Source organism: Mytilus trossulus, chromosome 9 (genome assembly GCF_036588685.1).
Source record: "Mytilus trossulus isolate FHL-02 chromosome 9, PNRI_Mtr1.1.1.hap1, whole genome shotgun sequence".
Classification (NCBI taxonomy): domain Eukaryota; kingdom Metazoa; phylum Mollusca; class Bivalvia; order Mytilida; family Mytilidae; genus Mytilus; species Mytilus trossulus.
Window position 1 is genome coordinate 34744409 of NC_086381.1, and position 22774 is coordinate 34767182.

A 22774-nucleotide genomic window follows, 5' to 3' on the forward strand; every position below is an offset into this window, starting at 1 on the left:
CCATGTTGTTTTTGTGTGTATTTTATCAAAATTTCAAATAATTGACTAGAAAATATTTAGAGGGAGATATGCAACCTCATTTGGGCATGCGACAATCGATAAATATTCAAAACTTCTTTGAATGTTTGATTGTCCCATGCTCGTACCAAACAACTGCATGGTTTTGTGTTGTGTGTGTGTTTAAAGGATGGCGTACAAATCTTTGTCGTTGACGTGCACTAGATACCTTACTTTATTAGAATTACAAATATCTGATAATCTTAGCTAAAATTATATCTATTTATAGGTGTAATGGCAGAAAGTGAAGCACAATTTGAAACCTTTATGTAAGTTTTCTTCATATTGTTCTATACAAATTAATTCCGTTGAAATAGAGGCTGAAAATACCTCAGAGGGTAAAAACTCACAAGTCTAAGAAAAAACGATAAATATTTGAGAAAATAAGGAGAGACGAAGAAACAGTATATAAATTGAAATCACTACACTAAAACCCTAAAAGGACTGAGAAACATGCCAATTATGGTGTGTATCATTGGAATTATAGAAGACAAAACAAAATAATCAAACACATCCAAAAACAAAGTTATATGAAGCTGTTAAGTATATGCTCAGAAAAATAATATATATAACTCAGTCATTATATTCTGTTCGCTATGATCTCTTATGGGCGAAAGTGGCCGTTTGATGGCATTGACGGTAAATAATCTTGTTATGGACACAGATGATGGAGGGAAAAAAACATACAGGCTATATACATGTGCATTCATAGGAATACGCGTATACAAGAACGATTATTAAAATGGCGTGTTTGTACAATGAAACGGGGCAAAACAACAATACACCAAAAAATAGCATTTTATTTATCATATTAAAGGTTCAATTAATTGATGAAGATACTTCTTTGTAAATTGAACAGAACTGACATCTTAAAGCCGGAACATATTTTCGTTGCAACTTCTAATTGATGCAGCTGTACCATCAATTGCTATTTTGGCTATATCCAATAGTATATGAATATTCATAAAACACTTCTTACTTTTGTAGTCCAGCAGGAGGCTATGTGATGATTTTAATAGCAACATTGATTGGTCTAGCTATTATAGGCGCTTTGATCTTCGTTATTATCCAGGGAAGGAGGGCAAAATCTCCAATATCTAGATGCCCTGAGAGCTCAACCAGTGGACCAAAACCTTCAGCTCTTGACTTCAACAAAACCATGGCATTTACTAGAGGTGATGCGTTTCTTCGTTGTTTTCTGTGTTCTGTTGTCTTTGGATTTTTCTAGCTTTGAAACATTCAAAAATGTGTGTTTTTAAAATGTGTGTTTTCAAAATGTGTGTTTGTTCTTTCTTGTCTGTTTTACGTTCTACATACATTTGATGAAATGCACGTGGTGGATTGTTGGTTCATTCAATTCATTGTATAAAAATTTCAGAATAAAAATGATAGTTAGCTTTGCTGTTATGGCATACAAAATATAAATTATCAAACACCTTTTTTATGAACATCTAACTATTTGCTTACTCGCAAATTGTTAAAGGGTTAAAAGAAATTAGCTTTTAAAACGCAAGTTTAATTTAATCATATATTCTTGCAGATAAATACTTCAAGGAGTCAAAGAAAAAAGAAATGAAAAAGAAAAAACCGTTTAGAAAATTCATAGGCCAACAACCCATCACGTCAGAAGAAAAAAGGCTATTTAACAATGGCGAGTCTTTAGGATCAAATTCAAGCTCGCTATGTAATGGAGAAGTTGAGCGGCAGTCACCGGAAGTTGTTTCGCGAAATAAAATGATTTTGAAGAAATTCTTTTCTAATTCCTCCTCTAAAATCAATGCACTTAGCAAGCTATCTACTGTAGACCAGGGCAAGAAAAATCATACCACTGACCGACATAATATGAAGGGGAAAACAAGTCCGAACAAACAGTTAAATCAGTCCGGAAAAACAAGTTCCTTATCAATTTCGAATATCGATGTTAGTCAGTCAATCGATACGAACACGGGATGGGATGTTGCAGCAAATAAATTTGGTCAATCATCACATACTAAAGGGTCGAAACGAATTGTTGGGGGTTTATCATCATTTGTTAAGGATAAGATAGTCCCAAACCCTCCAAATTCAGGATGGGATGTTGCAGCGTCAAAATTCGGACAAACATCCGAAGCAAAAGGATCTAAACGAATCGTTGGTGGTTTGCCAGCGTTTATGAAAGTAAAAATTCTCGAAGAAAGTAGAAAAAGAGAATCAGAAATGTTAAATGGAAACAAAAAGATGCAAAGCGTTCAGAAAAACTTCGGAATATCAGCAAATCCAAACAGATATGTGTGGACAAAAAAACATGTAAAATCGCAGAAAGGAGCGTAAAAACAATCATTTAATCTAAAATGAGATTATTTTCAATCTTAACATTTGTTTAAAAACGAAAGGAAGGAAAATATATAAGTTGATTCGAAGTTGATTCGACAGTACCACATGTGCAACAATACAATATGTTAGCAAATACAACTGTCTATTAGTTGTTTATCTTTGAAAAGGAGTTTGTCTGGAAATGTGTATATAAACTTTGATAATACTATTTAAGAAATTTTCTTTTTTAAAAACTATAATTTATTGCAATCCATTAATATTTGCTCTTTATTACAAAATCGATTAGTGTTTGGACAATAATTTCTGCACTGAAGTAGAGACAAGTCCGAGTGTAAATCTATTATTGTCGTATTGATCTAAAAGCTGATAGTTTTAGTATTTAGGCAGCAGAGCTTTTATAGTCATCTATTGATATGTGAATGACATGTTATTTTATATATTTTTGAACTTTTTTATTCCATTTTATACTAGTTTTTACTTAAGGACTGACTTTATATGCCTATATTATAAATACATCTACCATTTTATGTTGAAACATGTTTTGTTCTTTTGGATGCTTTCCAAAGTATAATTAAATCAGTACTGTACATTATATTATATGAATTGTTGTTTTCACAGTATCACTGAAGGATGACAGGATCGATACAGTGGACATTGAAAATGATACGGAACCAAAGACAAAAGAGGAAACAGAAACAAAAAAGGAGAGAGGAACAGCAGACGACAACGGACTACCAGAAGAATCAGAAACAGATAAACCAAATGTTCCACCTCGTCAAACCCTTAAGCGATCGCTCTCCCGACAAGCTATAGCTACTCCCGAACAAACAGAAACAAACAGGTATAGTGTGATGAGTAATGCTTCGGTCATAACCAGACAGGCAAGCTGTTCTTCTATTTTGGTAAGAACATCACCTGATGACGCTAAACGACCGGAGTCAACGAGACCAGAATCAACCATGGTAACTGTAGAGGAACATCCAGAAGGACCATCGGACGAAAATGTGGTACATAAGGGGCCTACTCCGCCACCTTCAATTGAAAACAGTGCTACAAAACATCCCGAGAAGACAACTCCACCAACAGCTAAAGCACCTCTAAAACGAACGATGTCTAGAAACGCAATTGCCCCGATTCCTACCAACAAGCCTTTGAATAGACAAATGTCTAAAAGTAATATCACACCAGCTGCACCTGCTTACAAACCAATGAATCGGCAAATGTCTAGAACGATGTCCAGATCTGTCTTGCGTATAGCAGAACATGCACCAGTTCCAAAACCTGTCATTCAAGAAGAACACGCCGAATCAAAAAAAGAGGAAACACCAGCGACACAGATACAGGAAACACCAGCAACAAGTACTGAAACAACACAGAAACAGGAAACACAAGCGACCAGCATTGATATGACGACAGAGAAAAAGGAAACACAAGCGACCAGCATTGAATCGACCACACAGAAACAGGAAATACAAGAGGCCAGCATTGATATGACGACAGAGAAACAGGAAACACAAGAGACCAGCATTGAATCGACGACACAGAAACAGGAAACACAAGAAACTAGCACTGAAATGACGTCAGAGAAAGGGGAAAATGAGGCAATTTCTAACCTTGCAGATAATGAAAATAAAGAAACACCAGATGGAGAACAAAATACTCAAAAGGTTGAAAATCTAGTCGAGAGCGGAACCAAATCTGATGGAGAAGACTATGAAAAGACTGGTGATGGGACAAAGACAGACGAAAAGGATGCCAAGGAAAAAGGGGTAAATGATAATATAATTGAGGACGTAGCTGAGATTCTAAACGCTTGAATCAGACGTTTTTATTTTGTTTTAAGTTTTATTTGTTGTAGTTTTATTTGTTAGACTTTTTATTAAATATCTTTGATCGTTGACAATCATTCTTGAAGAAGTGTGTCAAACATTATATAAAGCATTTTTTTCTAATATCAGTGCTTGTTTGACATTTATTGGTATGAATAATATAAAGCATGAATTCTCTCCTAACTTATACCTTACTTCCTCATTGATCTCAGCTTTCAGTTTTTAAACTGGCGAAAGTGCTAGGATATTTAATTTGGAATGGGCCTTTATTTGGTGTAACAACCTATCAATATGGCTTTTGTTGATTTTTTGTTTTAAATTATCCAGATATCCCCTGACACCATTATGACATGTATATGAAAATGTTATGTTGAATGTTAACAAGAAATAACTCGGAGAATATTTATGAAAATAATTTAAAAAAGTTATTAATTATCGGTATTATCCCTGATACCTCTCTTGAGGGTCTTCACGCGGATTCTTACTTTCTCTATTCTTTAAAGGCCCTTAATTTTTGTTATTTTTTAGAATCATTTTAAGGACTTTTTCATTTTCATGTTTTGCATACAAAGCTTCTTATCTAAAATCGTCATGTCTAGATTGTTCTATTATTACATCTTCCTGTAATGAGATGATTTCATTTTTCTTTACATAGTTCATTCCATTTTCCACAGTAAATCTGTTTAATTTTGAATCTATTTTTTCTATTCTTTATATATCTTGCTATTTTCCCTCCACTCATTAACTTTTTGTTGCCAATATTATCTATTCCAAAACCCCATTCCGACCCCTCATTTATTATGCTCTTTTCAATTGTAACAGAAGATACAACCAAAGGATAAAATGTGATATTTTCTATGTTATTTTCATAATTCGCATCTTTAACAATTTACCTCAAAGATTGATTATGTTATCTAAAATAAAAGTTTTCCTGTGATACAGTTGATATGTTATATGAGACTATTATTGTTGTTTATAAGATAATGTAGCATTATAAATATTTCATAGTTATAGTCTGTTAGAATTTATATTTTTTATAAAGTTGCATTGATTGAAATAAAAAACGTGTCTTGTTAATTTATCTGTTAACCTTGTTACTAGGCAAATGAATTATTAAAGATTCAAATATTGGATTTTTTTTGTATCAAATATTTTCCATCAATTCAACATGTATCCATAAAAAACGTTATTCAGCAGTTGAAGTTGCTTTTAATACCACGTTACAAATTTCACAAGTTTCCAGAATTATTCATCGATGTTTATCACTTGCCCTATTTTTTAATTTGAGTTTGTAAGACATACTAGCTAACCTCCAACAGAAATGTTGGTTTAGTTTTTAGATTGTAGAAAAAACGACTTATACGACCGAAGGCAAAAACTGGAAAAGACTAAACCACAAATTAGCAAAATGGTGATTATAGAAAATCATAAAACGCGTATATGTTAAAGCACAGTTTAAACACAGTAAGTGAAAACATGAAAACTTGTAAAGAAGAAAACTCAAAATAATGTATAATGACTTTAAAATTGTTTGTATCCTTCATTGTACTTATTTCTGTATAACATTCACATACTATGTAGGGTTATAAATCAATTTGATTTTAGAATTATTTATGTCTTTAAACTTCTTCCACTATTGTTATTTACCTCTATGATATGTTATATATTGTTTATGATTGTTATACTTTGTACCTTCAATCATCTTAATAAACAAATTTGTTTTGAAAGATTCTTATTTTTATATTTACTCCTAAACATATTTCCGATTGTTACAACTGCTTCGTTGGAGGAGGTGTATATTAATCTAACTCTATTTGTCCTTTTCATGAAATCAGCATACCATTGATACGATGAAATAAAAATCAGATAGTTTAGCCTCAAGCTTCAGGTGTGCATGCTGTATGATGTCAAATGCCGAAAAAAAAACAAAAAACGGAAAGTTCCTTATCAAATGGCAACATCAAAAGTTCAAACACATGAAACTGACTTGTAGCAAGTATTTCCAACAATGTTTGAGTAAATCAAAACGAAATGCATTATGGGAAAATATGTCAAAAAATGTGGTATTGTGGTCAACTTGGTGTTTTAATCTTAATCACTATAAACGAATAACTTTTTTAACAAAGAAAAACGCAAAACGGCATAGGAAAACTCTTTAGACACAGTGTATAAGCAAAGACGAAATTCAAAAGTACAAAAAGACCAGAGCACTAGAACACAATGACGGGATTAATAAAAACCTAGCTACGCTAAATGTATTCACCACAAATGGACTAAACAGAGAGGATAAAAAATATAGCGACCAACAAAACTTTAAAACTTCAAAACAAAAAATTAAGAGAATAAACAACGTCAGTACCTAGACTCTACAAAATATACAAAAATATCGAACTCCGAGGAAATTGAAAACGGAAAGTTGGTAATCAAATGGCAAAATCAAAAGCTGATACACATCAAACGAACGAATAACAACTGTCATATATTTCTGACTTGGTTCAGACATTTTCTTATGTAGAAAATGATGGATAAAACCTGGTGTTATAGCTAGCGAAATCTCTCACTTGTATGACAGTTGCATAAAAATGCATTATATTTACAACGATGGGTAAACAAAACAAACAGACAAACTACAGATTCCTATTTTTTGTCTGCTCTATGGTATGGTTGGTGTCTCTTTGAAACATTCTCCATTTCCATTCTCAATTATTTTCCTGTTTTTCGTCGGTTTTTATAAAACAAAAAAAGAGCTATACTTCATGGAGTAAGTTACAATTTGAGAAGCTCTTAATTTTCGCATTTTAATTTCTAGTGATCAATCATGTTCTCTCACTTCTCGATTATAACAAAGCCTTTCAACATTAATAGTTTTAATAGTATGTGCATGTCCTTTCAGAGCAATTTGAATATTAATTTCAATTAGAAAGGATTTTAATGTGACTACAGTGGAAACCGTATTCAAAAGAATGTTTTGAGTCATTTGACTATTTGGTCATTCACCTGCTCATCGATGGTGTGTTTGATTTCATTCATTACATTATTGGTTATTGTACTCACAAAGTACCTAGGTAAACTCGTCTGTCTTTGTTTGTATTCAGTCTTAAGTAAGTGTTGTTCTTACTAGTTTCTTGTACAGTGAAATTTGTAATTATGAAAAAGACACAATGCATATAAGTGACTAATCACGAGATATTTTTGAATTTACAGGTTGGTTAGAACTTTTTGAAAAAATAAACGCTAACACATCATAGCAAGTGAGTAATCTATGTTTCAAGTTTTATAACAAAAATCGCGGTTTTAAAGACTGTGGATTTTCTATAAAAATCTTGATTCATTTGACACAAAGTCCTCTTTTTCTATTAAATGTAATGAAACAGTAAATGATAATGCTTTGCATCAAGTTTCCCCTTGGTATGTGTACAAAATGGCCTACCTCTTATATTCATTATATCTGTAGTTTTGATACATTTGAAGTTTTAAAATTTCGTACAAAAATGGCTACAGAAGTGGTCATAAACCTTAAGTTCATATCTGGTAAACAACAAATGTATTTGATGGAGAGTTATCTCACTGGAAATCATACCACACAGTCTTATTGTATACGTTCGTCGGTTTTAGTAATAAAAAAAACGTTACATCTCATGGAGTAAGATACAATTTAAGAAGTTTTAATTTCCTGATTGATCTCTCGTATACTCTTATTCCTTGATGTTATTACAATGCCCTTCGACATCAATAATTCTTATATTTGGTTCATGTTTTGAATGAACATTTTTCACAGCATGAATCTGAATATTTGTATAACCTGTTATCTCCAAATGTATACATAATGTTACTCTATGTCGTACAGTGCAGCATACCCATCCGTTTCATTGCAAATTAATAAGCGGTCTCCTTGTGCGTCGTAGAATAGTCCTGTTGGCCAGTTAAGGCCATCCGATTCTCCACTCAACAATACTTTGTAACGTCGGCCATCGGGAGAAGTCACCATTACATTGTTTGTTCTATAGCCGACAACAAAAACATTACCTTCGGCATCAGTCGCTATTCCCTGCTCTGAAACAACATTGTCATACCCGTAGCACCATAATTCATCGCCGTTAAAGTCACAGCAGTTTACGGTGTTTTCTGCCCAGTCAGTATAATAAATTTTATCGGCGTGAAGCGAAATATAAAAGACATGATCTACATTGATAGGAATGACGGCTATCAACATTCCAGCAATACTTATTACTTCAATTCCCTTTCTGTAGACCACGACGAAGAGATTCCCATCCCGATGGCAAATTCCCCAACAATCATTTGCGGTTTTAATAATTCTATCACATTTATGTTTCGAAATGTCTAAAATTTCGAGTTGTCTGCCCCTACCATAGGTTACTGCAACTCGGCGGGGATCGATTACAACAACATCGAATGGTTTACCGGAAACACTAATATCGTGGTGATGTGATCCCTCTTGGTCGTGAATTACAAGTCTTTCGTTTTTCTCATCGACGAAAAGAAATTGGTTGCTTGGTAGTATAATACACTTCTGTACCGACAACTGGGCTTTATTCTTTATCCTTATGTCTGTTTTAACTTTCAGTCTTATTTCGGCAATATTTCTTGCAGGATTGAGGTTTAATTTCAAATCTTCATTTTTACAAGATAACTGTAATGATGGTGATTTTTCGGATATTGCAATTGCGCCAAAAGATTCAATTTCTAATACCATTAGTTCTGCTTCAGTACTGGCGTCAAATTCCAAATTTGAATGTTTTAAGCCATGAAGTAGAACAGTTATGGGTTTCGTAAGTCGCGTCAATTCTTTCTTTACCTTTTTTGCTATAATGAAATTTGTCGGAGATTTTTCTTCCTCGGTAATATTTTCAAAATTTATTATCAGTGACGCAAGCTTTGATTTCTTATTTTCAAGATCTTTAATGGTTTCCTCGATTTGAGCGGCGAGTTTGGTATGTGTATCTGATAAATCATCCATTAGATCTTGTTGCAATCGATCAAGATGGTCATTGATCTTATCCCTAAAATGTTTAATGTCTGCTGCGATAGTATTCTTCTGCTCTTCAAGTTGTGTTCTGTTTTCTTTTTGATCTTGAAGAAAACTTTCTATATTTTTCTCCATGTCTGCAGAGGCTTGCTTAATGTCTGATAATTCACTGAGGTCAGCGTCTTTTGATATTTGATCAACGTCAATTAAGTTACGACATCCTTCATGTTTGCTTTCAATGCATGACTCGCAGATGACTTCGTCGTGTCTCGGACAATAATAGTCAAGTTCCTTCCCATGAATAATGCAATGGTCAAATTTCTCAGTCACTTCTGACATCTTTGAAAAATCTGTATGCTAAAATTTAATATCAAATATAATTTTTTTATACCGTACAATTCTTTGTATGTTTAGACCGGTATGTCAATCAATGACATTGTTTAAATAGTTATATACATTATCTAATTTTGCTTTGAAGTTTCTTTTGTTAACAGATGACAGAAACTACCGAATATTATACTTATTTGGCCTTTTCAAATGTTTTTTTTTATTTGAGCGTCACTGATTAGTCTTTTTTTTAGACGAAACTCGCGTCTGACGCAAATACTAAATTTTAATCCTAGTATATGTGATGAGTTTATATATCACTAGATTTCCGTTGTTTTTATTCTATGTGTCATTGCATTGGACTGTTATACAGGGTTTGTTTAAATTCATGCGATGGAGATTCATAAGTGCTCTCATGAAGTTTGTGAGTAAACACACCTCCCCTATTGCCTAAACATGAAACCCGATTTTATGGAGGAGTCTACTTGTTGTTCAAAAAAAAATACCAGAATTAGGCGTTATTTTTAAGAACAATGTTTTAGCGGTAGACGACATATGTCTGAGGTACGCACCACAGTTTAGGAAATAAAATTAGAATTGGCGAACTACAAAATGTTAAATCCTCTTCTATTCAAGGCTTTCCAAAACATTATGTTCAAGTTTGCGTCATAAATGTGGATTTGTATGTATCTTTGTGCTTATAACGTGACTCTGTACTTTGAAAGATCCCGTCAGTGTGATATTTGTCTATAATATGTCATTATGATATATTTCTATTATGAATTACTATATACGTTGAACCACAAACGTCAAAATCAATCAATGGCGTAGTGGAATTAACAATTTTTGGATTCTCATAAATTCTATGTATAACTTTTGGACTAGTTTGAATCTCGGTCTATTTCTGTAATTTATACTCACATACTTTTGATTTTTTTACCCTGTATGCGTACATTGCCTATGTAAATTTTAAAATTGTTTGTATGCACATTGAACGACAAATTTATGTGACGTATATAATTTTTCTGACGTCAGACACTCAAATCAATCCATGTGTTCGTAGATTATAATAGTAGATGTTTTTGTGTCCTGTTAAATTGTTCCTTTTAAAATTGTTATACGATGATGACTGATGTACCCATATTTTGACTATTTTATTAATTGTGACTGTTTATGTAACGCATCATGTAAATGTAGCGGGATTTGATGAGACTGTTATTAAAGTGAGAGGGTTAGCGCTATAGAACCAGGTTTAATCCACCATTTTCTACATTTGAAAATGCCTGTACCAAGTCAGGAATATGACAGTTCTTGTCCATTCGTTTTTGATGCGTTTTGTTTTTTGATTTTGCCATGTGATTATGGACTTTCCAAATTGATTTTCCTCTGAGTTCAGTATTTTTGTAATTTTACTTTTTTCCATAGATTTGATTTTCAAGAGTTGTAATGGTGAAGATAAGTTCTTTGCTGTGTTATTGACAAGAGTTCACCAAATAATCAAATAAAAAGTGGGTGTCTCTAGCATTATTTTTTTGTTAAATTGAATAACAAAGTTCTTGAAAATACATCTCAAAAGTTTCTCAACTAATCTTGTATGGACATGAAATACTGACTGTCATACAGAAAACTGCCCATAATACATACATTACAAGTGAAATGTAAAGCTTGCTAAAAAAACAATCTTGATGTTCATAAAACTCACTTCGAAGGATATATTTATCTTCAGCTATCATAAAATTAATATAATTGAACACTAGCTTTTATATTTGAAAAATCTATGAGACAATGATGCGAAATTATACACTTAACTGGGGAGTGTTTCCTTAACAAAGTTTCCTTTGAACTAGAATTTAAAATGTAAATTTTGCAAAATAAGATGTCATAACAACTGTGTGTTTATTAAGGAATAATTACATAAAATAGTCCATCTCGTTCCTTGTGTTATATTGCGAGCTGATTGTAAATGAATTAAATTCTTTTCATTATTTATTTAAAATATTGTTAATTTTAAACGCATTTATGAGATCACTTCATATTCTGCTTGGTAACAAATCAAAAGTTAACTTTTAAAAATAAGTCTTACCTATAAGCGACAAGACGGTATTGGTATAGTTTAGATCAAATCCTAATTCACACACATCTTATACATATTCCAAAATCAATGCATTGACCCCTGTAATTGTTACAAGCATTGGTGGAGGGTATCTGATACAGTTTTAAAGGATGTGTATATTTAAGTGTATAACCGTGAAGGTCTAACACAATGAAGAATAATCTTAATGCGTGGTGTATTGTCATGAAGGCTTTTGAATATGATTTGACTAATCAATTCAGTTGAAAATATCTTTCATCAGTTTATAAACCTAAATAGGAAATATTTCAATCAAATTAAATAACATGTACTATCTTTAACTAACTTGGTATATATATAACACGTCGATGGTCACTTGGTTCACAGTTTTGTATTTTATCAGTTTAAACGCATCTTAAGACGGACATTTTGATTATTTAAAAAATATACAGGACCATACGTGTATCTTAAGTATCGAGATGAAATAAGTACTCGGTGAAAGTGAGAATATAAATAAGGAATAGCTTCATATTTGAAACAAAATATGTTTTGATAAGATAATTCAATTTTAACAACGTAAAAACTATACAGGCTCCGACATTGATACGATTGCTGCCTCAAGAGCTGTGTCACTTCTTACGTTTTCAATTATCTAACTACAATGTATGTTAACTTGAGCAATACTAAGAAGACATCTGGTGAACTAAACTTTATGTCGTTTATTTTATGATATTTAAAATTTGTAATTTAAAACAACATTTTGTACACACAAAATATATGATATATATGAAAAAAATCACCAAGCATTCAATCATAAAAGCACAGACTATTAATTGTAAAAAAAAAACAGATTGAGATTAAAACAGGATGGATTTACGCATTAGTATTTCCTACACCTACGATTGGTAACCTTAGTTGTACTGTTACTGTTTTTTACTTGTACATCACATCATTATCACGTTAAGACATCATCACGGCTTGGATGATGATCTCACTTGAGGTTTACAACGTTATATTACAACCCTAGGACCAAAACAGTATTCATAACTATTGGCTAACGATCCTTGTAAACCATTTGTAAATCACTATTACTTATATAGTAGGCATCTATATTGATAAAAGACTAAGGTTTCAATTCCCTCCGGAAAAGTTGGCCTTGGATTAATTTGACTATTAAATACAGTCCATTTCTATCATATAGCTCTTCGACTGTTTTGATTCTTATATATTATTGGCTTTAAACGGTTGGATGAATGGAATCCAGAAAATTGTTTTGTTTTAATTTTTGGAAACGGTAGGTCGATTCTGCTACTGGTGGACAATCAGTCCACGATATTATCATCAGCTCAGTAGTCATTACTATAATACTGATATAATTCATAACAAACCTTTCTTACATTTTCTGTTTATAGATATAGAAATTATTGAGAAAAATAAGTTTCAACTTCCTCAAGTAAAGTTGACCTGAGCTAATTTTGTAATTAAAAAGGGTCCTTTTTAGTCACATAGCTCTTCATCTTTGTAGTTTCTTGTGCACCCTTGGCTTTCAAACATTTAGCTTTGTGCGTTCCTGGTGAAGTTCTTTATTATTAATTATATAGCTTGAAGAAATAATAAGTCCGATGCGTTTCCCTACTTTATATTGAATGACCGGTTTTAATTTATTATGTATACATGTAGAAAGGCTTTGCTGTACATGTAATTGTAGGATTGTTGTAATCGTATAAAAGGATAAAAGAATTAACAAATAAGAAATGTATTTATTGTTATTTTAAATTCGGGTTGGCCTCACAAGATCATCCGTCTTTTGATCAGGTAAGTTGTATATTTAAAACTTTCCTTAATCATAAATACATGCATATAACGGGATAACTTCAACTTTATTTACCACTATCTGGTCAATCCCACTGCTGATGGAGTTTGTATTTCCCGAGAGTATCACAACTCAGAAGTCAGCATTTTTGTGTTGACATGAATCATCATTAATATGGTCATAATTATAAATAAGTTGTTCACAAAACAAATAAATACTTAGACTTGTTTATCTCAGAAATAGATTACCTGAGCTGTATTTGGCAAAAGGAATGTTTAGTCCTCGATGACTTTTTTTAATCGAGCGTCACTGGTGAGTCTTTTGTGGACGAAACGCGCCTCTGACGTAGCACAATATTCCAATCATTGTATATTGGCGAAGTTTTTTCAAGATGTAACAAGATCCAACAACATTGAATAATAAGGATTTTCATTTCAGGTTATATGCTGGTTTACATAGCAATGAAACTGCTGATATTCATCCTGTTATGTGTGTTATCAAGTGCAGACTCGCATAACTACGAACGGTTATTACAGGTTTTGACAAATTTTGGAATCCAGGAAAAGCCATCGATTGTTGGTCATGGCTTGCAGGAAAGGGGTCAATTAGACCGTAAGTATTCGGACTACAACTTCCATTGTATGATATAAACACCATATGTCATACTATATGCATTAAAGTAGCTACAAGTTCAATAAGTAACTTAACTATATTTAAAGCAGCAATACAGGGAGGGAGATACTAAACGTGCAATATATCAGCACTCAACGATAAAGACAAATACCAAAGAGAGACAACAAAAAGATATATTAACATTTATTGAAACATTACTCAGAAATCAAAGTTTGATCAATGAAATATCTCATTACATCTCGATGCTCGGCAAATATTTTCAATTTAGAAAGGATTCAGCACTAATTATAAGGTAAATGTAAAGCACTTTTCTTAAGTAATTAAAGCATAATTTAACCCCAAAAAAGTTAAATCACAAATAAACTGAACTCCGGGGAAAAAATTCAAAACGAAAAATCCCTAATCAAATGGCAAAATTTAAAGATAAAACACTTGAAACGAATGGACAACAACTATCATATTCCTGGCTTGGTACAGACATTTTCTTATGCAGAAAAAGGTGGATTTTATAGCTAGCAAAATATCTCTCTGGTATGACATTCTCATCAAATTTAAGGCAATTGCTGGTATAACGTCACATAAGTAGTTGTTCTTGTGAGTTGTGATAGTAATTTCAGTAACATACAATATACTTGTATGTAAAAACGATAAAAGCACCCTGTACACGTACGGATAGACATTTTGTGTTTCCAAAAATTTTCTCGACAAATTTAAAGTAAGGTATTGTTTACATACTTAAACAATCAATGTGAATTTACATTCTTTTCAGCAACTTACCATGCTTATATTTGTGAGAATCAGTTTTTGACTATTAGATGCCCTATTGGTTATATCATTAGAATTATTGAATCTAATTTTGGACGACAGGGTTCCACACATTGTCGAGGAAGACATGCTGACCAACTGTGTTACACAGCGTGGACAATACAGGAGCTAGGTACACACTGTTATTGGAGACAAAAATGTACTGTCTTTGCCTCAACAAAAATATTTGGAGATCCATGTACGGATGTGGACAGGTATCTGTCTCTAAGTTATCAATGTGAGAGCATCTCAGGTAAGGATTGGCTTGTATGCGTTGTTTATATGGGTGTCATACATAATATTACATACATGCTGACTTTAGGGTGGGGCATAAACATTAAAATCATAACCTTATAAGTTTTTTAATGACCGAAAGTCTGATTAATCAAATGTTTTGTTAGCTGATGACACTAAATGACGTTTTTGGATATAAGGTTAAAGATTTGTCTCTATTGCGAATAGACAACAACAAAACAGAATGAATCCATACACAAATATACTCTGCTTTTATAAATTCAACACTGTTTTAAAATGAATAGCCAGTCAGAATTTTCTTTATTGCGCTTATTTTTTCATTATTCAAGGAATGACTGCAAAATATTTTCTGTCTATGAAGAAATAACATAAAAAAATGTGGTGCACATTGAATAACGCGCGTAGCGGGTTATTTAACAGTGTGCACCACATTTTTTCTGTTATTTCGAATAGACAAAAAAATATTAAAGTCATTTCTTATAATTTAATTCTAAATTCCATTTGAAACCGTAGAAAACCAGGAAAAAACGTTGATGACGTTACGGTCACATGACTAAACTATGTCTATGGGCTCATAACAAAATAACATCAGCCAATCAGAAGACGCGTTACATCCAAAATTAAATTATATATCAATAAAAACATGTTTAGTAGATTTAATTGTAGTAGTAGTCTTGGTGAATAGCTTGTGTAAATTTAGTTTTTCTATTTTAGGTCGTTAACCTGAAAAGTAAAATGAAACGAGGATCAGGACTATACGGCAAATTTGTAGACTCATTTGTATAAACTCATAAAAGACAGCAGGCTTCTAATTAAAATTTCCCGTTTGAATGGTTTTACACTAGTATTTTTTGGGGCTCTTTATAGCCTGATATTCGGTGTGAGCCAAGGCTCCGTGTTGAAGGTCGTATTAAAACCTATATATATAATGGTTTACTTTTATACATTGTTACTTGAATGGAGAGTTGTTTCATTGACATCATACCACTTCTTCCTATATCTATATTAGTTGGAATGACACATATTGAGATGAGCAATTATTGACAGAAAGCTGGTTTTCATTTGTGTGCTTCACAGGATGATAAAAAAGAAACGGGTTTTTATTTGTGTGTAGTTATCTTTTTCAAGCAAAAATCTGCTGTGACAATAAGAAGACAGTATTGGATGTTTGTTGCTTGTTTAATGTCAACTTGCTAATATTCCATGCATATTCAGGATGATGATGAAAAAGATTAATACCGTGTTTAAACCTGTGTGTTACGGTGTTGAAGACAACATATTATGCTATAAAGAATGTAAAAAAAAACCTCGCAAAACAGAATATTGTCAATTGCATAGTTTCGACCAAGTAAAATGCGATAATTCATAGGATAGTTGAGAATATTCTCAGAAACAGGAATGGCTAAAACTTTATATCACTAAAGCCAGATTTATCTAGCAAATTTGTACGGTGTATCATTTTTTTACATAGTATTTAGAATAGACGGGTGATGAAAATAGGATGGTAACACTAGGCACAAACTATTTTGCAGTATGCATTAACAAAATTAAAAAATTTGTGAGGATTCATTTAAATCAGTTTAAAGATGCAGATCTTCATGGGTGCAAATTTTGAATACTGTTGAATGAATCTGTGTGAGCTACGTCTGACACAACTAGGTACACACACAACTTTCTTGGGGAGGGATAAATCCTACTTTGTAAAGAATCACTCTGATTAAAACCAAACATTCACTGAAACTGGCATTACCAAGATGCTTGATTTCTTAATTGACAACATAATTGTTACGTTTGGAGGACGTGTTTTTCAACAGACTGTCAGAATTATCCAATGGAAACCAATTGTGCCCCTCTTCTTGCCGACTTGTTTCTTATTATTATGAGGCTGACTTCATACAGGAAGAAAGATAAGACGCTAGCAATATCCTTTAACGTGACGTTCCGCTATATATATGATGTTCTCTCACTTAATAAAACAAAATTTGGTGACCATGTTGAACGAATCTATCCCATCGAACTGGAGATAAAGGATACTACACATATAGCTAAGACTGCAACATATGTTGATTTACATATAGAAATTGACAATGAGGGTCGGTTGAAAACAAATCTTTACGACAAAAGAGATGATTTAAGCTTCCAAATTGTGAACTTTCCATTGCTATGAAGCAACATTTCGCACCTGCATACGGAGTATATATCTCCCATTTTATACGACATTCCGGTGTTTGTATTTCCTATCATGATTTCCTTGATATAGGATTGCTACTGACAAGGAAACTATTAAACCAAGAGTTCCAAATGGTGAAGTTGAAATCTTCCCTTCGTAAATTTTATATTGGTTCTCATTTGTATGCTTCTAAGAATTTTCATCGGATTTTGTTAATTGTCTTGACGTCTCTTCTGTTATATACATGTGTTATGGTAAAGAAAATTAGTCACCGCCTTGATTTATTAGATTTGATTTGTTTCAACGTAATTTGTACGATGTATAACGATTGCAGTTTGATTCAGAATATACCGGACATAGCTATATAATATAGTTGTCTAATTGCTACCTCAGTTTGATATTTTAAAATAAGTATTGCAATTTTCGTTGTTATTAAAGGTAATATCAGTATTTAGTACAAATATAATCTTAAATCAATCCTAATTCTATCTTATATTTGAGAAACAGCTTGAGTCATTTAAATGTGACGTCATTTTTTGTGTGCTGTTTTAGAATTTCAAATGTGACGTCATCTTCTGTGCTTTCATACAATTTCAAATTGTGTTTCAGTGTGTCTTACATTTTAACGTTGTGTTTCTGTTGTGACATTTGTTTCCTCTTCTATTTGAGTGGGAATTCACATTACTATAAGACGTGTCACGGTTCTTTTCTATCCTTAAATTCATGTACAATGCATTTACTTTTAATGTTATGCTTGTTATTCTCATCGGATTTTATCTAATGTTTACTTCGTTTCTGTGTGTGTTACATTTTAATGTTGTGTCGTTGTTCTCCTCTTATATTTAGTGCATGTCCCTCAGTTTTGTTTGTTACCAAGATTTGTTATTTTCTATCGATTTATGAGTTTCGAACAGCGGTATAATACTGTTGCCTTTATTTAAAGACGCCATCACGAGTTGGTAGACTGTTATGGAATAACCGTTTCACAGATGATAATGAATATGTTCCTTATGTCGTAACTACAATACCCTTTCCCTTTTCACGAATGTGACCTACCGCACTATACTTTTTACCGAATTTGTAATAACATAAGCAACGCAATGGGTGCCACGTGTAGAGCAGGATCTGCTTACCCTTCCGGAGCACCTGATATCACCCCCACTTTTTGGTGGGATTCGTGTTGCTTGGTCTTTAGTTTTCTAAGTTGTGTTCTAAGTTGGTGATCTTCTGCTGTTGTTTTTTTATTTGTTCGGGTTGTTCTCTTTGACACATTCCCTATTTCCATTCTCAATTTTATTTGTCAGTATAATTTGACTCTCCCTCATATCTTTCTTCCCGGTTTTATATTGATGGAACATATTTGGGTGCGCAACATCTATGTACCTTTTATATCGTTCAATGACTCAAAATATACTGTTCCACGCATGTGAAACCTGTGAAAAAAATATTTTAAATCATTCCAGCAATTGGAATGGTGCGCATCTTAACTTTATGTTAAAAAATTGTGCAAAGTTTGAATAATATTCATTTGGAGCTCTTGTGACTTAACACTGACTCTGTACCTGTATAGCAATTATCAATGACACAACTAAATTCCACACATGGGAAGCTAGAGTAGAATAATCAAACAACCATGTCTAAAATAGAAATTCTACATTCACAAAACGCATGTGTACAAAGTTTGAATACTTTGATGATTAGCAAGCACCTCACTCCTTTGTTGCTGCATGTTATTGAGTTATTGCCTTAGGAACGTTCTGAATAAAAGATTGTCATGGGTTATTGCCTTAGGAATGTTCTGAATAAAAGATTGTCATGGGTTATTGCCTTAGGAACGTTCTGAATAAAAGATTGTCATGGGTTATTGTCTTAGGAATGTTCTGAATAAAAGATTGTCATGGGTTATTGCCTTAGGAACGTTCTGAATAAAAGATTGTCATGGGTAATTGCCTTAGGAACGTTCTGAATAAAAGATTGTCATGAGTTATTGCCTTAGGAACGTTCTGAATAAAAGATTGTCATGGGTTATTGCCTTAGGAACGTTCTGAATAAAAGATTGTCATGGGTTATTGCCTTAGGAACGTTCTGAATAAAAGATTGTCATGGGTAATTGCCTTAGGAACGTTCTGAATAAAAGATTGTCATGGGTTATTGCCTTAGGAACGTTCTGAATAAAAGATTGTCATGGGTAATTGCCTTAGGAACGTTCTGAATAAAAGATTGTCATGAGTTATTGTCTTAGGAATGTTCTGAATAAAAGATTGTCATGGGTTATTGCCTAGAAATTGGAACAGCCAATAGCAAATGGGGTATGTTGGATAGAGACAGAAACATGCAACAGACCACCTATGGAGCCTTTGATTTCGTCATGAGACTTAATTACAATGTTCTTAGAACCAGATTATGACATTCCAATTGCCGTAAATGGCAAAAAAAGTTGCTTCTGGCTACTGTTTCTCTAAATTGACATATTTAATCGTATTAAGATTTCACAACACATCTCTTTCCAGAAACCTTCAAACCCTTTTGGGAATTCAAACTGGTAGAGGATTATAAGTAAAGGTTAATAAAAGCATTTCACTGCAGAAAAGTTGTCTTTTAGAAAGAATAGATAGCTTGTTTACTCCCAAAACTAGCTTGTAGATTCTGGCTGAATTTTAGAATAATTTTGTTTGCTTGTTAGTTTGAAAAACTTTCAGGAAATTTGGCTTTATAGTGGCAGCTTTTTTTGTTGGCTTAGAAAGCCAGAGTGTGTTATATCTTCATATAACACAAACAGGGTCAGATAAATTGGCAACACAAATTATATATAAATAATATTTAATTTTATAGTTTGATATAATTATCTTTAAATGAACAAATATAAATATACAAATATGTTCTGTACACTGTACAAAATAAAGGAATGTACAAAAATTGATTAAACAATACAAAATGATTTATATTCAAATACCAACTTGATGAAGATATGTTTATTTTTTTTAACAGTACAACATTATAAGCGTGACTTATTGCCAATAATAAAGATAAAATAACCTCAGATTTGGAACTATTGATCTTCTAACATATTTGTGCACACAATTTACGACATACAATCTTTAATGTAGTTTCTGAGTATCAAAAATACTTAAAAAAAACAAACAATAGAAGGGATATGGTGTATTTATTTATGACACAAAATCCCTCCTTTCACTTGATATATATCGATATTACCCATTGCATATAAATAACACTTCTATCGCTGTGCTTCTCATCAGGGTCACAGTGAGGCTTTCAACATTTTAAATGATAATAAATTCATTTACATTTTTACATGTCCTGCATTCAACTTATACAATATTGTTAACAATCATATTTCTGGTCTGACAGATTATGAATTCAATTCATAATTGTTTTTAATCTATATTTTTCAAGTAAGTGATCTTTTAAAAAAAAATAGTACTTAAACTAGATTTTAGCAGATAACTTCAAAATATATTACAATTGCTGTGACACTATTAACTGACACAATCAAAAATTATTGTTCAACATAACAGTATAAAAACTTGCATATCTATGGACAAAATAATAATAACAAAAATAACAATTAATAAACTTGAAACATACAAATATATAATAATATTTAGATATATAAATTTGCTAATATAAACAATTTATTCAATAAAATATATTTTAGAAACGTTAGTTGTTCAATCACTAACCTTACATCACACAACTTCTACTAGATCTGACATAATATCATTGATAAAGCAACTTGTCTAGCTTGACATATAGCTATAGTTTGCCTCTTTCTTAAGTTGTCCTTCCATAAAGCGAAATATGAAAAACTTCCTATGATTTTTCAGATAATTTAACCAGACTTTAAATGAGAATAAAAATGTCCTTAAAAGGTCAAAGGAAACCAACTGTATTGAGACTAATTATTGTATGCCTAATTTCATCCACAGAATACTTCACTGCATAAAAAAACTTGTACAATACCTATTTTTCTTCTTAAAAATTATTAACAGAAAGCAAAGACTTGGACAGAAATTGTGGCACACAACCATATTCATATTATAAAAAAATAAAACAATTTTTAAAAAAAAATTGACTATCACAGATTATTTCATTTAAGCAGCATAATTGTTCATTGTATAAAAAATATCACAAAGCTATTCATCTGTTAATATCATTTGTTGTAAAATTATTGTTCCAGAGGTTAAAGCTAAATTGAAGTAACCTATGTTCACAATACTGAAAAGGACGTATAAAATATTTCTTTGATTCTCACATTTAATGGTGCCTACATCTAAGTAAAGTCAGCAATAAACAAAAATCTTTGTTTTTGATATATAAATATAAAAGATAAACGTTTGTTACAAAAATTTTCTTAAAATCCTGAAAACTAGATAGAAACATAATAATTTTCTTTTTATTATTTCTTATTTTTTAATTGCAAAATCAGAAAACTAAGATATCATCTATACTTCATTTTTCTACAAAATACGAAAATTGACTAATGAAATAAATTGAATCCATCAAAGTTCTGAGAACTAGTATTGCCTAGTGCATATAATACTACAAAAAGTTCACATTTAATGCAAAACTATGAGTAGCAAAAACTCAATTTGAAAATAGCTACTAAGACATTTATAAACAGTGAAAATTTTAACAAGCAACATTTTACAAACTACCTCTAAAAAGTCTGATTAATAAATAACATGCCCTAATTTATAAAGAGAATAAAATATTCAAATATTTAGCAATGAATATAATAACACATCTTTTAAATGCGTTTTGACTACAGTTTACCATCTTTATTGAGTTTAAACCTTGAACACATTCGCTTTGCTGTATCAATAATCATAAAATGAGTTTGAAAATAGTTTTTGCTTTATCATTCTGTATCTACCATTTAATTATTTTAATGGTTGAGGTAGCGTTTTTTTAAACCAAACCAAGTCAATCTTGTAAATGAATTTTGTTGATAAGTAAACATGGTAAAGGCTAGTTCAATAAATAAAATGAAAATATTTGAATAATAATGATATGTGATAGCAAGTATTATGCAAAATTTCAATTATCATTATTTAACACATATTTATGATAACGAACTGATACATTTGAATACTGTTAATCGTGTTATGTTTCGGACATTCAGTTTATTCATTTAGTAAAATATGTTAACAGCTAAGTATTAAAAGTAAAGTTCATTATAAGTACTACATCTTTTAATACTGGCCTCTAAGATTTTTTTGGAAGGTTTTCTAAATGTATAAGTTTTCTTGTCGTTGGTATTTTTCTATATCCGTAAGTTCAGCTTCCTTGACAATCGAATCTTCAGGGTCAGGAACAATTATTTGTCCTGGAATTCCAGACCATGTTTTTCTCCTGGCAGCTGAAAAATAAGGTAACATTAATCACTACATGTACAAGAAGAAGTCAGAATGTCTTTTGATTAAATTAAAGGCAAAACCATTTAATAAGTAAACTGTCTATGGTTAAAGATGACATTGGCTAAAACACTTGATAG

At 31.9% G+C, this 22774-nt stretch overlaps 4 protein-coding genes across 9 annotated transcripts in view; 2 read left to right on the forward strand and 2 right to left on the reverse strand.

The window, feature by feature from the left end:
- Window positions 1-280: 280 nt before the first annotated feature.
- On the forward strand, window positions 281-4230 carry LOC134683845 (uncharacterized protein DDB_G0290587-like). The gene is made up of 3 exons (XM_063543154.1): window positions 281-326; window positions 1045-1232; window positions 2989-4230. The coding sequence occupies exons 1-3, from the start codon at window positions 292-294 to the stop codon at window positions 4185-4187; spliced, it is 1422 nt and encodes a 473-aa protein (XP_063399224.1). The 5' UTR covers window positions 281-291; the 3' UTR covers window positions 4188-4230.
- A 3798-nt stretch (window positions 4231-8028) lies between these two features.
- Window positions 8029-9525, reverse strand: LOC134684572 (uncharacterized). Its single transcript, XM_063543867.1, has one exon. It carries the CDS (start codon window positions 9523-9525, stop codon window positions 8029-8031), a length of 1497 nt encoding a protein of 498 aa, XP_063399937.1.
- Window positions 9526-13370: 3845 nt separating this feature from the next.
- Window positions 13371-17742, forward strand: LOC134683846 (D-galactoside-specific lectin-like). Its single transcript, XM_063543155.1, has 4 exons — window positions 13371-13399; window positions 13836-14009; window positions 14800-15087; window positions 15804-17742. The coding sequence occupies exons 2-4, from the start codon at window positions 13841-13843 to the stop codon at window positions 15809-15811; spliced, it is 465 nt and encodes a 154-aa protein (XP_063399225.1). The 5' UTR covers window positions 13371-13399; window positions 13836-13840; the 3' UTR covers window positions 15812-17742.
- A 2320-nt stretch (window positions 17743-20062) lies between these two features.
- Window positions 20063-22774, reverse strand: part of LOC134685636 (uncharacterized) — a 64470-nt gene continuing 61758 nt past the window's right edge. For all 6 annotated transcript variants that reach the window (XM_063545568.1, XM_063545566.1, XM_063545567.1 and 3 more), the window contains one exon: window positions 20063-22639. In XM_063545568.1, the coding sequence (XP_063401638.1) occupies window positions 22509-22639 (131 nt within the window). In that variant the 3' untranslated portion in view covers window positions 20063-22508. The remainder of the gene's footprint in view (window positions 22640-22774) is intronic.

Coding starts and splice junctions, on each gene's coding strand:
- LOC134683845 (XM_063543154.1), top strand. CDS start 292: ATGGCAGAAAGTGAAGCACAATTTGAAACCTTTAT. Junction 327..1,044: donor GCACAATTTGAAACCTTTAT/GTAAGTTTTCTT, acceptor TTACTTTTGTAG/TCCAGCAGGAGGCTATGTGA. Junction 1,233..2,988: donor AACCATGGCATTTACTAGAG/GTGATGCGTTTC, acceptor TTGTTTTCACAG/TATCACTGAAGGATGACAGG.
- LOC134684572 (XM_063543867.1), bottom strand. CDS start 9,525: ATGTCAGAAGTGACTGAGAAATTTGACCATTGCATTATTCATGGGAAG.
- LOC134683846 (XM_063543155.1), top strand. CDS start 13,841: ATGCTGGTTTACATAGCAATGAAACTGCTGATATTCATCCTGTTATGT. Junction 14,010..14,799: donor GGAAAGGGGTCAATTAGACC/GTAAGTATTCGG, acceptor CATTCTTTTCAG/CAACTTACCATGCTTATATT.